At 35.6% G+C, this 16,195-nt stretch overlaps 1 protein-coding gene across 1 annotated transcript; it reads right to left on the reverse strand.

Annotated features, from left to right (window-relative positions):
- Positions 1 to 4,744: 4,744 nt before the first annotated feature.
- Positions 4,745 to 6,793, reverse strand: LOC111695688 (protein neuralized). Its single transcript, XM_023465092.1, has 2 exons — positions 6,570 to 6,793; positions 4,745 to 6,263 (listed from the first exon to the last, which is right to left on the reverse strand). Exons 1-2 carry the CDS (start codon positions 6,710 to 6,712, stop codon positions 4,925 to 4,927), a joined length of 1,482 nt encoding a protein of 493 aa, XP_023320860.1. The 5' UTR covers positions 6,713 to 6,793; the 3' UTR covers positions 4,745 to 4,924.
- Between the last annotated feature and the right edge of the window lie 9,402 nt (positions 6,794 to 16,195).

Genomic DNA, 16,195 nt, shown 5'->3' on the forward strand with positions numbered 1-16,195 from the left:
CCTTACTCCGAGTATCAATATAGTACAGCTCAACCCGATCCTTACTCCGGGTATCAATATAGTACAGCTCAACCCGATCCTTACTCCGAGTATCAATATAGTACAGGCTCCCGAGTATCCAGAGCAGGGGATGGAGAGATGTCCAATCATGTTCAGAAATTAAGAAACTTATTTAAAGTTCAGAAGGTTTGCAAAACTTAAAAGTTACCTGATTTACAGCCGATATTCATTAGGCTTTTGTATGAGCAAAAATGATGGAGATATCCTCGGGTTTCTATCTGAAAAGTGATTTTTAACTCAGATAGAAGTTTAGAGGGTGAGGGCATGTACCCTTTTTAGTTTGAAGCTATGTCGACAGTCGAGTTGGGAAAAAGTGGGCGTGTCATTGTGGGGCGGTTTGTTCTATTTGTAAAATGGGGGCGTGTCCGTGAAAGTGTTTAGGACAGGTTCAGGAAGAGATTAACTAATAAAGGGGGGGGGAGGGGGTCGCGGGGGGTGGGGAGGACTGTTTAGAACCAGGAACTATAAAGTCGTGAGAAGATTAAAGATTTCTCCAGGACATTTTCTCCCACCAATGTAACTAAATACACTCGGAGAAATCCTAAACCATCAATATCTTAATCTCATCATTAATTCTTATAATAGCGACAAAATGCCGCGTCTGTCTTAAATTTTAGTCGATCACATGTTTTTTCAAATATTAATTGTTATCCAGTAAATATTTACTTTCCATTCCATAATCAAGTACACATTAATTTTTTAAAATCTAGCTGCTTGTAAAAAACAGGTTCATATTATTGCTACATCTCCTCCTCTCTTGACTATTGGCGCTTTGAATGTATGAATTGATTTTGATTTTAAATAAATTTTACCAATACCAACAACAAGGTATATTGTCTCCTAGCCGAAGTAAAACAAAGTATATTGTCTCCTAGCCAAAGTAAAACAAGGTATATTGTCTCTTAGCCGAAGTAAAACAAGGTATATTGTCTCCTGGCCGAAGTAAAACAAGGTATATTGTCTCCTAGCCGAAGTAAAACAAGGTATATTGTCTCCTGGTCGAAGTAAAACAAGGTATATTGTCTCCTAGCCGAAGTAAAAAAAGTTATATTGTCTCCTAGCCGAAGTAAAACAAGGTATATTGTCTCCTAGTCGAAGTAAAACAAGGTATATTGTCCCCTAGCCGGAGTAAAACAAGGTATATTGTCTCTTAGCCGAAGTAAAACAGGTGTATTGTCTGCTAGCCGAAGTAAAACAAGGTATATTGTCTCCTAGCCGAAGTAAAACAAGGTATATTGTCTCCTAGCCGAATTAAAACAAGGTATATTGTCTCCTAGCCAAAGTAAAACAAAGTATATAGTCTCTTAGCCGAAGTAAAACAAGGTATATTGTCTCCTGGCCGAAGTAAAACAAGCTATATTGTCTCTTAGCCGAAGTAAAACAAGGTATATTGTCTCCTGGTCGAAGTAAAACAAGGTATATTTTCTCCTAGCCGAAGTAAAACAAGGTATATTGTCTCCTAACTTCCTTGTATTGTATTTTAGATGGTAGAGAAGGTTATAGAACTAGTTCAATCCAATAGTTTTATAAAATTTCTCATTTTGAAGTTTAAGGCAAAAAATTTACTAAAAAATGCTCAAAATCCTTAGGATCCTAAGATAAAGAAACTATGACGTCCTAACGTACAGTGGTAGGCGATAATATCAATACAATGAAGACGACTTATTTATTTAAGTTTTGATTGTTAACAAGCTGTTTTCGAAATACAAGTTTACAAGTAATCAAGAGACGTTTTTTTTTGATTGACAGCTTCTCTTGACTTTGATGTTGATGTGTAACAGCTTGATATAAATCAAAATTGAAATCGAAAGTCGTCTTCATTGTATTGATAAAATCGCCTATCACTGTATACAAACTTAAATAATGTACCAAAATCTTAAAAACATTCCATGAAAAACAAAACAAATTTTTTCTTTAAATATTTCATAGAAACTTATTTTAAAGATTAAAAAAATATCTTTCAAGTTTTAGGGAAAAATTGAAAAGAAAAGTTTTCAAAATCTTAAAGAATATGTGTGCAAAGAACTATATAAATAAAGTTTAAATGAATAAAAAAACGTTATTTTTAAGATATAATAAAAACTATACCAAAGTAATCTATATATAACTTAAGAAATGTATCCATCCATTGTTAACAAAATTTCAAGTGACCCTCCATGCAATGTCCGATTCACAACGGTACCATTTAAACATTGATCTGATCAATAATGTGGAAGATATTGTCGTTTGTCTAGTTTTTTAATTCTGATGAGTCCTATATGTTTTCCTGCAGTAGAAATGCGCAACATTTTTGTAGAGAAACCACAATTGAAAATGATCCGTTTACAAAATCCTAAACATTGATATCTAATTCAAACTTGAACAGACAAAACTTTTGTAAGTCGTTTTCAGATTGGTTGCGAAATTGTTGAATATGATCTATTTAATACTACAACTTTTATACAAAATCTGGCATATGCCCTTTTGGTATAATTTTGCCGCAGTTTTATGTCAATTTCTCTAGACAGGAACATCAGATAGATGTCTTATAGGTATCGTTCAAAACCTGATATTCGCAGGTTTCAACCTATACCCCCTTTAATTTTTCCTTTACATTCCCTTTAACATTTAAAATATTCTGAGTAGAAATCACGCAACCTACCACTAGAGAACTCTTCATGTACAACAAAATTAAAGGTTCTGAATACTGTGCTCAAACTCTAATTTTCTAATCCTTATGTCTTTGAAATCTGATGTTGGAGACATCAGATTAAAGAATTCTGAAAAATCTAGATTTTTGAAAAATAAAAAGTTTTTATAAATAAGAATCATTTCAAAATGGAAAATTTGATTTTACAGAAAAAAATATTTCTCAAAGTTGTTTAGATTTGAAATACCTATTTAATCCCAACTAAGGATATTGATAAGGTTTTTTTAAATATAAAAAGCTGTAGCTTAGATGATGAGTTGTCTCTGAATACTATTTTGATTAATCCTGTACTTTGCCCACGGAGCAAAGCATTGGCCCCAATCTTGAGGCCTTGAGTTTGTTTTAATATTATTGTTAAATGTCTGCTATATAATTTCAGCTATTTGTACTTTATAACTAGTCTCTATATAGATATATGTTAATGCATAAATTTGATCTGTGTTACTTGAATATACAGGGTGTCCCACTATAAAATGTGGCACGACTTTCCATGATTTCATAAACATTTTGAAAGGCTGATAAGTTGTAAACCTATTTTTTGATTCGCCCTGTCATTCAAAGGAACCAACTGGACACCCTGTAATTTCTAACTGTATTCATTTCTTTTCCATGTGTTTATTAAACAGCCTGTCACAGATCTTAAATAAGTTTGTGTACTTTATCTAACATAGGAAGTGTCAAAAAAAATGAATTTAAAAAAATCTTGGAATGTGATCGATCATGAAAAACAACCACAATAAGGACATTTTACATAAAAATTTTATCTGAAGGGTCTTTTACATAATTTAAATATATTACTGTCAGAGTTTTAATGACTTTGACCATTGTAGCATCATATACTTTATTTTTGAACATTATACAATGGTAATATAAATATCATGATTTCTTTCCTTGCTCTATACAACTTTATTTGAATATTACTGATATTTAAAACTTAATAAAACATTATTGTTTTATTGTTCAGTTACACGTGTCGACTTTAGAAAGGGGGGGCTAAAGTAATAATTTTATGTAAAATAGTCTTATACAATCATCTTTTTTATGTTAAAAGATACAAATCTCAAGAAAGGGTAAAATAAAATGAAAACTTTAGTTTTCAATCAGAATTCCAGTTTTAGAACAATTATTTCTATCCTTTTAAAGTTTCTAACATTATTTCTAACATTTAAACCGTAGAAGTTTCAATTTTAAGCTTAAAGATATTTGATTTTTTTCATAATTAAAATGCGATAACGTAGAACATGTACACTGTACACTGTATGTCATTAAAATACTTTTAAAGTTTAAATTATCATTGCTAAATTACAATAAAAATGCAAAAATGTCTTTGAATTCTATAATCCTCTTTCTTCAAACATTTTTTTCCTATCTAGCATTTAATAATGAAACATCGTTTTAAATCTGAAAATAACTCTCTTTTATTTTAAAGGATCTGATCCTACAAAATACTGGGTGTTGATGATAAAGAAGAACAATTATAAAGGTGCCGCAGTTTAAATCTAAGAATAGCCAAGGATCATAATTCATCTGACGGTACCCGCGCTTATTGTAGAACCATGTTTTTAATTATTNCGTTACTATGAATAGTATCTAATAATAGGTATTGAAAACTACTAGCTATAAGGGCAACCACCCCTAATTTGCCCCTTGATAAAATATGGTCGGTCTGAGCAGCTTCTTGGAACCTTGATTCAGGTTTTATCTCTTCTCCGGTTCTTAAACCCTGACATATACCTGGAGAAACTATGTTGTTTATTTCAGATAAAACCATTAGTACGTTTCCTTCCTCTATCTGACATTTACAACCAATATTTATGAGAACGATATGTATTATCCACCCCCGCACAACCCGTCCTGGTCAACCCTACTATATCCTAAACCCGGAGTCGAACTCCGAACCTACCCTTCATTCTTCTCCAACTTCCTGTCTTTGTCCAAACAATTCTCACGGTTTTAAACCTAACCCATGGGAAAGAATAATAAGAGTCGGAAAAGTTATAGATTTCAGTTTTTATTATTTAGTATATCTAAGCAAGAGTATTATATATGTGACTATATTTGACAATATGCAAATTCTTTGGTATTCAGCGTGTAATCTCGTGTGTTGTCTAGGTTCGGAGTTCATCTTTACTCCGGGTTCAAGCTCTGACTTGTCTCTCAGATCATGGTTTAGATCTAGGCTCTGTAGGTTCGAATCACGTCTCTGATTGTGGCTCTACACAGGGGGCATTCTCCGGAACTATTAAACTGTTGAACTGCACAGGAGAAGCACATGCACATGTGTCCACAGGAGTAAAGAACACAATCAACATCAGACTCGTAACAAATCACACATTCGTTCTGAACCATACCGGAGTCCTGGGATATATCCAGGGAGGGGAGGGACTGGGGGGAGCAGGATTTAGGTCTAGGGGAGGCTTTGGATGGTCGGACGGATCTCCGGATGGTTGGGGTGTGACTAGTTGGATGAGATGCAGGTGCTACTCCAAGCAGCTGGATCCTCTGTGCAACTCCGTAGATATCAATGAAGGGTCGGGTTGGTATTGAGATATCTGAGTGAAAGATAACCCTATCAGGACCGTTGTTGATGGAACAAAGTACAGCTCCGTCCAGACCCAGAGTAAAACAGATCTCATCTCCCGAGTGGGGGTTGGCCAGAACATCTTTGGAAAGAACCCAGTACTCTGGTCGCTGAAGGAGAAGTTCTGAGTCCTCTGGCAGAGAACTGGAGGTGAGGTTTCTGGGATCAGCTCCGGTTAAACCAAACGCCAAGCTCCCAATGTAAGTGCTTTCCGTTTCTAGAACCCTGATCACTAAACTCTCTCCAGGTTGGAGAGGAGAATCAAGGAAAACGTAACCATTGCAGAACTCAGTATCCGTCCTGGTAGCAATAGAAGCAGTCTGGTTCAAGCTCACGTTTTGACCCACACAACCTCTATGGAAGGCAGCACGAGCTAGCCTCTTAGAGCCATAGTAACTACTCTCAACATAGTTGGGGATCCTACCACAGGATTCAGATCTACGGAGCCTAGGCTCAGGGATCCTTGGAGCCTGGATCCGTTGTGGAGCCGGAGATTTGGGAGCCTGGTTTGAGAGCATGTTATTCAAACTTCTCCTGGGGTCAACTAACTCAATCACATTACTGTTTCCGTATACATCAACTAGTCCCCACAGCTGTCTCCGGGTATCAACTCCGGAGAAAAACACTCCTTTATCCTCTCCGTTTACACCAAACACTACATCTCCACTACTTGTCACGTAGTAGTACATCACTGAATCTTTCTCCGCAAATTTCTCCGCCAAAGCCTTGGCCCAGAACCCGGGTTTATTCGTCAGGTCTGGGCAGGCGTATTTTGGCAAATTTCCGCTCAGCTGCCGCGGATCTACAGCGGAGAACCCGAACCGGATGGATCCGGACCAACTCTCCGACTTCTCAACAAACCGGATGAAGACCTTCTCGTTGATTCTAACAGGTCTGTGAGTGAAGACGACTGCTTTGCAAAAACTCTCAACTCTGAAAATAAAAAATATTAAAAACTTGTTAAATGACTCCCGGTTTCAGGTTTAATGTATGACCGCAATTTACGGTTGTATCCAGGCGTAACTTAAAGCAGCAGAGCGAGACATTACTCCGCTCTACAACATGTTTCCATCCTTGGTTTAATTAATCCAAGATTGGAGACAATAGTCTTTGTACAGACGAGCACACACCAAACCTTTGAAGAGAAAAGAGAGAAAATAGAACAAAAAGTTTTTAAAAAAGAAAAAATCTTAACAAAGATTTTGTCCGACAAAAATATTATAAAGAGAAAATTGTTACCTAGCAGCAATAGTGTTTCCTTGTGTAAGCTGAACATTATCTCCATGTATAGGATGGAACTCTAGAGGTTGTCCTGGAGGACAAATTAACCCTTGCTTATGGCTGAGGCCGATTCTAGCTTTAATTTTCTTTAGAACTTTCATGGTTGATGTCGCGGAGCGAACTAAACCTTAGAGAGTTTAACAGCTGCGCTCTCTCCGATCCGTCCGGCTTACTCCGCGGTACGGGATGTTGCAACTCTCATTCTAAACCTTACAATTCTAACCCATATTCATGTTTATCTGTAAAAAGTGCTTTTTTATCCTAAGCGAAATTTATTTTACTTTTTTATCTCTGTCCACAAAGAATGATTTTTTTCTCCTTTCCAGACAAAAAAAACTTTTTGGTACAATTTTACTAAACAAATTGGAGCCAAATTTATAGTGAATTAAAAAATATTAAAATTAATTATAATTATGGTTTAATAAAAAGATTATTTTTAGTATCAGTTGTATTTTGGGTCTAGAAGTTGCAACTTCTCTTGACAGCCGGCGTACATCTGCTACTACAGCACCAGGTGCCAGACAATGCAGTGGGTTGGGGGGGGGGGGGAAGAAGGGGAAACCGGGAGCTTCGTTATCCGGTCCCTAATATGCCTTGAAAAAGCTTTAGTACTAGAACACGTGAGGTTTGTTAGTACGGATATGATATCACCTTCTATCCTTATCCCTAAACAGATCTTCAATTTTATATCTCTTTGGATAAATTGGATTTCACAATTTTAACTTACTTACATCCATTCTGAGTTTCTAACCCTGATCCTTTTTAATCCGTCCTTGGTTCTACTCCGCATCAACCCTGATTCTTCTGAATCCGTCCTTGTTTTTTATTCTTCTCTACTCAGTATCTAAAACTGATTATTCTCAAATCTTAATCCGTCCTTGTTTCTTATTCTACTCTACTCTGTATCTAACCCAGATCCTTCTGAATCCGTCCTTGATTCTTATTCTACTCTACACTGTATCTAAACCTGATCCTTCTCAATCCGTCCTTGGTTCGTATTCTACTCTACTCTGTATCTAAACCTGATCCTTCTCAATCCGTCCTTGGTTCTCTACACTGTATCTAAACCTGATCCTTCTCAATCCGTCCTTGGTTCGTATTCTACTCTACTCTGTATCTAAACCTGATCCTTCTCAATCCGTCCTTGGTTCTTATTCTACTCTACTCTGTATCTAACCCTGATTCTTCTTAATCCGTCCTTGATTATTATTCTTCTCTACTTAGTATCTAACCCTGATCTTTCTCAATCCATCCTTGATTCTTATTTTAGTCTACTCAGTATCTAACCCTGATCCTTCTAAATCCGTCCTTGGTAATAAGTCTAATCTACTCAGTACCTAACCCTAATCCTTCTCAATACGTCATTGGTACATATTCTAGTCTACTCAGTATCTAACCCTAATCCTTCTGAATCCGTCATTGTTACTTACTCTATTCTACTTAACATCTAACCCTGATCCTTCTTAATCCGTTCTTTTTTCCTACCTAATCTACACAGTGTCAACCATGATCCTTCTTAATCCGTCCGTAGAATCCTTATAGCAAACCCTTAATGGTTCCATGGTTCTTCCTGGATATTACTGATCCTTTGGAACTCCATGTTTGGGGATCAAAAATTGGAAATCTATTGGACAGTTTTTCCTCCTTTTAAATACTTTTTACCCCAAAAAATTGTTTATTTTCCACAATAATACAGGGGGGGGGGGTAAATATTTTGAAAGAGGGGAGAATGTATTTTCAAACAAATTAATACCCCTTTAATGTAAAATAACTTAATATCATTTTTTCAAACTCTTTCTTCTCAGGTTCTTATCCGGTCTTCTCCAGGCCTCCCTTACTCTACGATTTTCTTAATCCAGTCTTAATTATTTATTTTTTTCAAAGTTTCTTTTTGCTGCCGCTGATATTCTGAGATAGTTAATTTGGACAATAGACCTTAAAACGGTTCCAAGTAAGGCATATGCCTAGGATGGGTTGGGGGGAGCTAACGGCTTGGCCTGAAAAGGGTTTAATTTCAAGGTTTTTCTTCTCCTGTCGGCATATACACTAGATTAGGAGAGGTGTCAATTAGGGGCAGGACTGTAAACTAGCGTTGAGATTACCAGTAGCAATACATTACTCTAGACCTCGTGTTTCTCTCTCTTTTTCTTCTTGGTATTTATAACTTTATTTTTCTCCTTACAACACATGCATTTTCTTTTTCCTTAGTTTTTATTAAATTAAATTTTGTATTACCTTGCATCATTTTTATCATTAATGAGAATGCACAAATAATAAGACGCACGTTTTGGACGCATATCTAGGGCTCACTGAGATTGCACATTGCACATACATACATACATAAATATATATATACACATCGCAGCTATATAATATACATATTATAACAGGATATGTTTCTTTCACTTCCATATTATTTCGTACATGTCATATATCTCATCTTTAACTTGTATTCTATCTATCTATCCATCTTTCCGTATATCTATCTATCTATCTATCTATCCATCTTTCCGTCTATCTTTCTATCTATCTTTTCAATTTCCTCATAATATCCCCTACCATAGACTCCCGGTAAGATAACGCCCAATCTTAGAGAGGGGGAGCGTGCCTTCCCCCCTCTCCTCCTTACCCAACAACTCCCTCCCCCCCTTCCGGCACATGTCCGACACACGTACCCCAATGCATTTGCCTGGGGTCATACTGCTTGATACCTCGTAGTTTGGGTTTGTGACTATCAGGACCAAAGAAAAATTATTAAACAGATCTTAGGTTGAAATTAATGATTATTAAGAAGTAGTTGAACTTGGTGTTGCCGAGAATTATTTGGATTTAGTAGTTCAACTATCCATACCTAGTTAAGCTAATTTTCAATATCTTTTAAATTCTACTCAAACCTATGCACTATGCAGTATTCAAGCAGTAAGCATATTATCACAATTCACGCCAATATGAGGTTATGGAGGATGATGTCTGTCTATGTGTTTATTCAATGGTTCTGAGGATATGTAGGATGATGTCTGTCTATGTGTTTAATCTATTATTCTGTGGAAGTGTAGGAAGATGTCTATGTGTTTAAGCTATAGTTTTGTGGATGTTTATGGTGATGTCATAAATATGTGTTTAATCTATGGTTCTGTGAATGTGTATAGATAATGTCTGTCTATGTGTTTACTCAATGGTTCTTTGGATATGTAGGATGATGTCTGTCTATGTGTTTACTCTATGACCCTGAGTGAGGTTTGGTTTGATCTAATTTCTCTCCGGAAGCTTGATTTACAACCTTTACTCATGGTTTCAATTCATCCCGGAGAAATAATCTTCTTCTAGTTTTAAGAAGTTATTGCTGTTCTTCATAAACCTATAATTGTGGCCCCCCTCCCTCTATACTAATTAAACATTTTAAAGGTTTAAGAACCTCTCCATGCAAAGATGTCAACGCCCGATGTACAATGGTACCCTTGAAAGCTTTGTCTGATCAAGTATGAATTAGGTATAAATGTTTTTTTGTTTTTCAAACTGTTTATTTTCATTTGCGATTTCTCTGCGAATTGTTTATAAGAAACATTGGAGAAACTCACAGAAATAAACACTTTTCGAGTCAGAAAATGACAGTATCTTCCACATTTTTGATTCGAATAAAGTTTCAAGGAGACCGTTGTAAATCGGGCATTGCCATCTTTCCATGGAGGGTCACTTTAAATTTCGCTCACAGTCCCTTTAAACCTTTATCTGAATAATTGTGGGGAAATCCTTCCCCCCCCCCCCCATCCCAGTTAGTATTTTGAAGGATGAAGGAAGCAAGTATTATGTTTCCACAATCCACATACATTTACCATGTGCCGGCAGAATGTAAATAGGTATCTCCGATTACACAACTAAATACAACTTTTTCAACGAATTCTCGGCTTCGCTTGCAGATCAAGCATTCCTTGGTTTTTGAACCAGAAGTTGAATTCCAAATTTTCTCCGATCCCGACATAACATTCCACGGTTTTTGTCGCAAACATCATTTGAGATACAGAGATTAAATAGAAGATACAATTAACTAATCTATAGAACTAGATGAACTAGATACAGAGATTAAATAGATAGATGAGATGTCGAGATATATGTGTTTTCATACACTCACATTCCCCGTTCTTTCAGGATAAATTGAAAACAGGTAATCACTGTAAACAAGCTGACATTAGACCCGAGGGATAGATAGATACAGAGGGTCAAGTCACATTTTTGAAATTCCTACCATTGAAAGGAGAATTCAGAATATAGAGTGAGGGGGACACCAATAGTTTAATCAACCTCAATTATAACACTATTGTATTTTTGTACACGCTCCTTTAGTTCTGTTCGTCAGTTCGTGTGTCTGTTTCCGGTCGCTTTACTCCGGAACCAGAGAATTCCCGGATTTAGTTTCACGGTTGCCCGGAGTTGAAGATTTCTTGAATTTTGTAGAGTTTAAACGGACTGTAGACGTATATCAAGTGTTCCTAGTTCCATTTATAGAGTGGCCTGTCCGATTAGTAACATTATCCTTAAAAGACTTCTCTAATCAAGTAAAGAACGAGATATCGTTAAATACTGAGCTTAAAAATTATCATTTTTCTACCAAAGTGACTTGCAGTTATCTGCTGCAGAAACATTGAAGAAAATAAGCAGAATTTATCATTTTTAAAACAGATATACGGCGATATTTTCCTTATTATTCCTCGGATAAAGGTTTAAAGGGTACCATTGTCAATCGGAAATGCCACAATTTTTAATTGAGGGTCTCTTGAAATAACGTTTACAGTCCCTTTAAATTTGTTTTCTAATCAACTTTCTAATTATTCCGAATTTAACATAAAATTTTCTCCTTTATATCTTCAGTTAATCACGGCTCACTCAAATTTTTTTATTTTTTATTTTTCTCTTAAAATTCAATCCCGTAAACTCAACCTTATTCTTCATTTTTCTCCTTAAACTCAACCCTATTCTTCATTTTCTCCTTAAACTCAACCTTTTTCTTTATTTTTCTCTTTAAACTAAATCCTTTTCTTTTTCTCCTATAACTCAACCCTATTCTTCGTATTTCTCCTTAAACTCAACCCTATTCTATATTTTCCCCTTTAACTCAACTTTATTTTTCTCTTTAAACTCAAACTTTTTCTTTATTTTTCTCCTTACACTCAACCCTATTTTATTTTTCTCCTTAAACTCAATCCTATTCTTTATTTTTCTCCTGTAATTCAACCCTTTTGTTTTTTTTCTCCTTAAACTCAACCCTAATCTTTATTTTTCTCCCCTTAATCAACCCTATTCTTCATTTTCTCCTTAAACCCAACCCTATTCTTCATTTTCTCCTTAAACTCAACCCTATTCTTCATTTTTCTCTTTAAACTCAATCTTTATTCTTCATTTTCTCCTCTAACTCAACCCTATTCTTGATTTTTCTCGATAAACTCAACCCTATTCTTCATTTTTCTCTTTAAACTCAATGAATTCTTTATTTTTCTACCTATATTCAACCTTTTTCTTTATTTTTCTCCTGTAACTCAACCCATTAAACTCAATCCTATTCTTTATTTTTCTCCTTAAACTCAACCCTATTCTTCAGACTCAATGAATTCTTCATTTTTCTACCTATTCTCAACCTATTTCTTTATTTTTCTCCTGTAACTCAACCCTTTAAACTCAATGCTTTTCTTTATTTTTCTCCTGTAACGCAATCCTATTCTTCGTTTTCTCCTTAAACTCAACCCTATTCTTCATTTTTCTCTTTAAACTCAACCCTTTTCTTTTTTTCTCCTGAAACTCAATGCTATTCTTTATTTTTCTCCGAAAATTAAACGCTATTTTTTTATTTTCTCCTTAAACTCTTTGGTATTAGCCCTTTTTCTCCTGAAATCAAGTCTTATTCCTAATTCTGTATTTAATCCTTTTAGCCTTCCTTACATTTTTCACTTTCTTCCCCTCTTATCAAAATTTAAATTATCCAAAAAAAATTTTGAAGAAACAACATATTTCTCAATATATCAATGCACTATCGGCGCCTTACTGATATCACTGATATCACGAAAATAATCTTCTCGTGTTGCAATTTATAGACAAGAGAGAAACTTGAACCCCGTCCTTATCATATCAAGAGAACGTACATTCTTCAGGCAAACTTAAATATGTTACTCGTAGTATCATGTTTATATCTAAACCAGAGCGTTAAAATATGTATGTTGCATGGATGTGTGTATGTTTGTTACTTACAATAATGTATTTATACCTTAGTTAAAGCCAATTTGAAAAAAAATCCTATAAATAATTTTTTATTCAATAATTTATTTGAATAAATTTTATAATCAATTTGCTAATCGATTCAAATTCAAATCAAGCTAAACCACGTATAATTATCATCTTACATAGACTTTGAAGAACTTTGATGAAAGAAATAGATTTGCCTGGTTAAGAATATTTTGAATGTTACGGATTGTATTACAAGATAACCCGGAGGAAAAAGCTAAATTCTTTATAGGTTAGCAAGACGTATTTTTGTTCTAAAGCTTAGGGAAAAAAACACAAGAATCACTTTTACGATTTTAAAAACGTGAAAGCTATCAAACGTTTCTTAAACCAAGCGTCGTCACGCCAAAAATGAAGTTTTTTTAACAGTTTAAGATTAACCCGATTTCTAATGCAACTCTGTATGGAAAGATAGGAGTCCCGATTTACACCGGAACCCTGAAAAGCTTTGTCTGATCAAGTATGAATTAGATAAGCATGTTTATTTAAACTATTTATTTTCACTTGGTGGTTTCTCTGCAAAATTGGCTTGTGCATTTCTACCTAATAAGAAACAATGGAGAAATTCTCAGAAATAAACACTTTTCAAGGGAGAAAAACCACGTTATCTTCCACATTTTTTACCAATTGAAGGTTTTAAGGGTACTGTTGTAAATCGGGCATGGCTATCTTTGCATGGAGGGTCACTTACAGGAACGTTTACAGGCCCTGTAAGAAGAGAGGGTTAGTATTTTGTTGAATAAATTTATGTCGTAAAAATGAAATGTTTACAGAGTCGAGTGTGCTGAATGAGGGAGTGCTCGGGGTAAATATTTACAATAATATAAATTAATAATATCAGAGATAAACTAGGACATGTGCACACACACACTTGTCAGGGGGGTAGAAATGCGTCAAAAAATGGGGGGGCGGGGGGAGGGTTGAGGTAGACATAGGAATGTGTAAATTTAATTTAAAAATGTTTTATTTATATGAAAAAATAGGAAAATTTTACTTAGAAACGCTCCTGAGACAACAAGTGCACATTTGGTTCTTTACTGCGCACTAGCAAGCATAAAATGCATTTAACAAAATTGAAGAAAATTAGGCTTGATATTCAAGCTAAGAATTTCCAGCAAAACTACGCGTGAGGATGGGGGGGGGGGGTCCCTGTTCAGTTTAGATAAAAAATGTCAGATTTAATATATTTTAACCACATTTTCTTAATCTTTGTTAAATAAACATATATAGGTTAGTGTAAAAAAAACTTTTAATAATGTTCAATAAACCTTAGAGGAAAACTTTTGATAATACATATTAAACAGTTTTAACTTTGATCTAAAAATATTTGAATTCAAGAAAAGTATGAAAATTCAACTCAAAGTTAATCAAGCTTTTTAGATTAATTTTGTATTGGTGTTATTTACTAAAACAAAGCTAGTTTATGTTTCTTTTTGATATACACATTGGAGTCGAGTGCTGGAAACGTACCAGACGTCTTCATGTATATGCTAAGTATCAGCATTTGTTTCTCCTTATTAAAAACTATACTCTGAGCACATTCTCCTTGTTGTAAACTATACCCTAAGTAAGTTCTCCTTGTTATAAAGTAAACCTTGAGTAGGTTCTCCTAGTTGAATAGTATACCCAGAGAAGGTTCTCCTAGTTGAATAGTACACCCAGAGAAGGTTCTCCTTGTTTTAAACTATACCTAGAGAAGGTTCTCCTTGTTGTAAAGTATACCCTGAGTAGGTTCTCCGTGTTGTAAAGTATACCCTGAGAAGGTTCTCCTTGTTGTATAGTATACCCAGAGAAGGTTCGCTATGTTGTATAGTACAGTATGCCTTTAGTAGGTTCTCCTTGTTGTAAAGTATACCCTGAGTAGGTTCCCCTTATTGTATAGTATACCCTGAGTAGGTTCTCCGTGTTGTATAGTATACCCTGAGTAGGTTCTCCTTGTTGTGTAGTATACCCTGAGTAGGTTTTCCTTGTTATATAGTATACCCTGAGTAGGTTACCCTTATTGTATAGTATACCCTGAGTAGGTTCTTCGTGTTGTATAGTATACCCTGAGTAGGTTCCCCTTATTGTATAGTATACGCTGAGTAGGTTCCCCTTCTTGTATAGTATACCCTGAGTAGGTTCCCCTTATTGTATAGTATACCCTGAGTAGGTTCTTCGTGTTATATAGTATACCCTGAGTAGGTTCTCCTTGTTGTAAAGTATACCATGAGTAGGTTCTCCTTGTTGTAAAGTATACCCTGAGTAGGTTCTCCGTGTTGTATAGTATACCCTGAGTAGGTTCCCCTTATTGTATAGTATACCCTGAGTAGGTTCTTCGTGTTGTATAGTATACCCTGAGTAGGTTCTCCTTGTTGTGTAGTATACCCTGAGTAGGTTCCCCTTATTGTATAGTATATCCTGAGTAGGTTCCCCTTATTGTATAGTATACCCTGAGTAGGTTCTTCGTGTTGTATAGTATACCCTGAGTAGGTTCTCCTTGTTGTATAGTATACCCTGAATAGGTTCTCCTTGTTGTATAGTATACCCTGAATAGGTTCTCCTTGTTGTATAGTATACCCTGAGCTAGGGGGGTTGAGGGGGGGGGGAGATAAATCTGTCAACCCGGAGACTTAATAATCCTAACATATGTTTCCACACTGTCGGATGTACAGACCAGAGTACATTGCAAGATATTTCTCCATATCCTGGAGATTAACATAAACTAAATAGAGATCATCCCAGTCCTATGGATAGGAAATCAGTTTAGACGCCGCTCCGACATTTTACTACATCTCACGACATCTGCTTTTTTCACCTAGAAAATGTAATTTTTTCACGTAAGCCCATTTTTCTGAAGAAAAAAATCGTTTAAATCTATTTAGGAATGAATATAATCTTCTGGGGAGCTGGCTGCAGGAGGACCCGAATTCTACGGCCAAGACAAGCTAGGGGGCCGAGCGCTGAACGGTAAACGCAAAGGATATTTCAAGGCTTCTCCTGGCTTTCAAAAACTGGTTTCAAGACGAGCGTGATCAATGTTAAATCTGGGGACACGTGAGCTCCATGTATCAGGTTACAATGCAGGATATTGATGTCTCCCTATGGACAGGGGGACCCGGAGAAATGACAGGTGGAACCAAAACCCCGGAAACTGATTTAATCAAAAATTATAATTTCTATTGATTTCAGTTTTCCATAATAATTCTCCATTGAGCCACAGATGAAAATAGATCTAACTGTTCCTTAATTAATAAATTTATTCATTCACTTTGCACCCCCCCTCCCTCTCTGCTACCCCCTACTCTGCTACCCCCTACTAATGAAATGTTTAC

Source organism: Eurytemora carolleeae, unplaced genomic scaffold, assembly GCF_000591075.1.
Source record: "Eurytemora carolleeae unplaced genomic scaffold, Eaff_2.0 scaffold166, whole genome shotgun sequence".
Taxonomy (NCBI): domain Eukaryota; kingdom Metazoa; phylum Arthropoda; class Copepoda; order Calanoida; family Temoridae; genus Eurytemora; species Eurytemora carolleeae.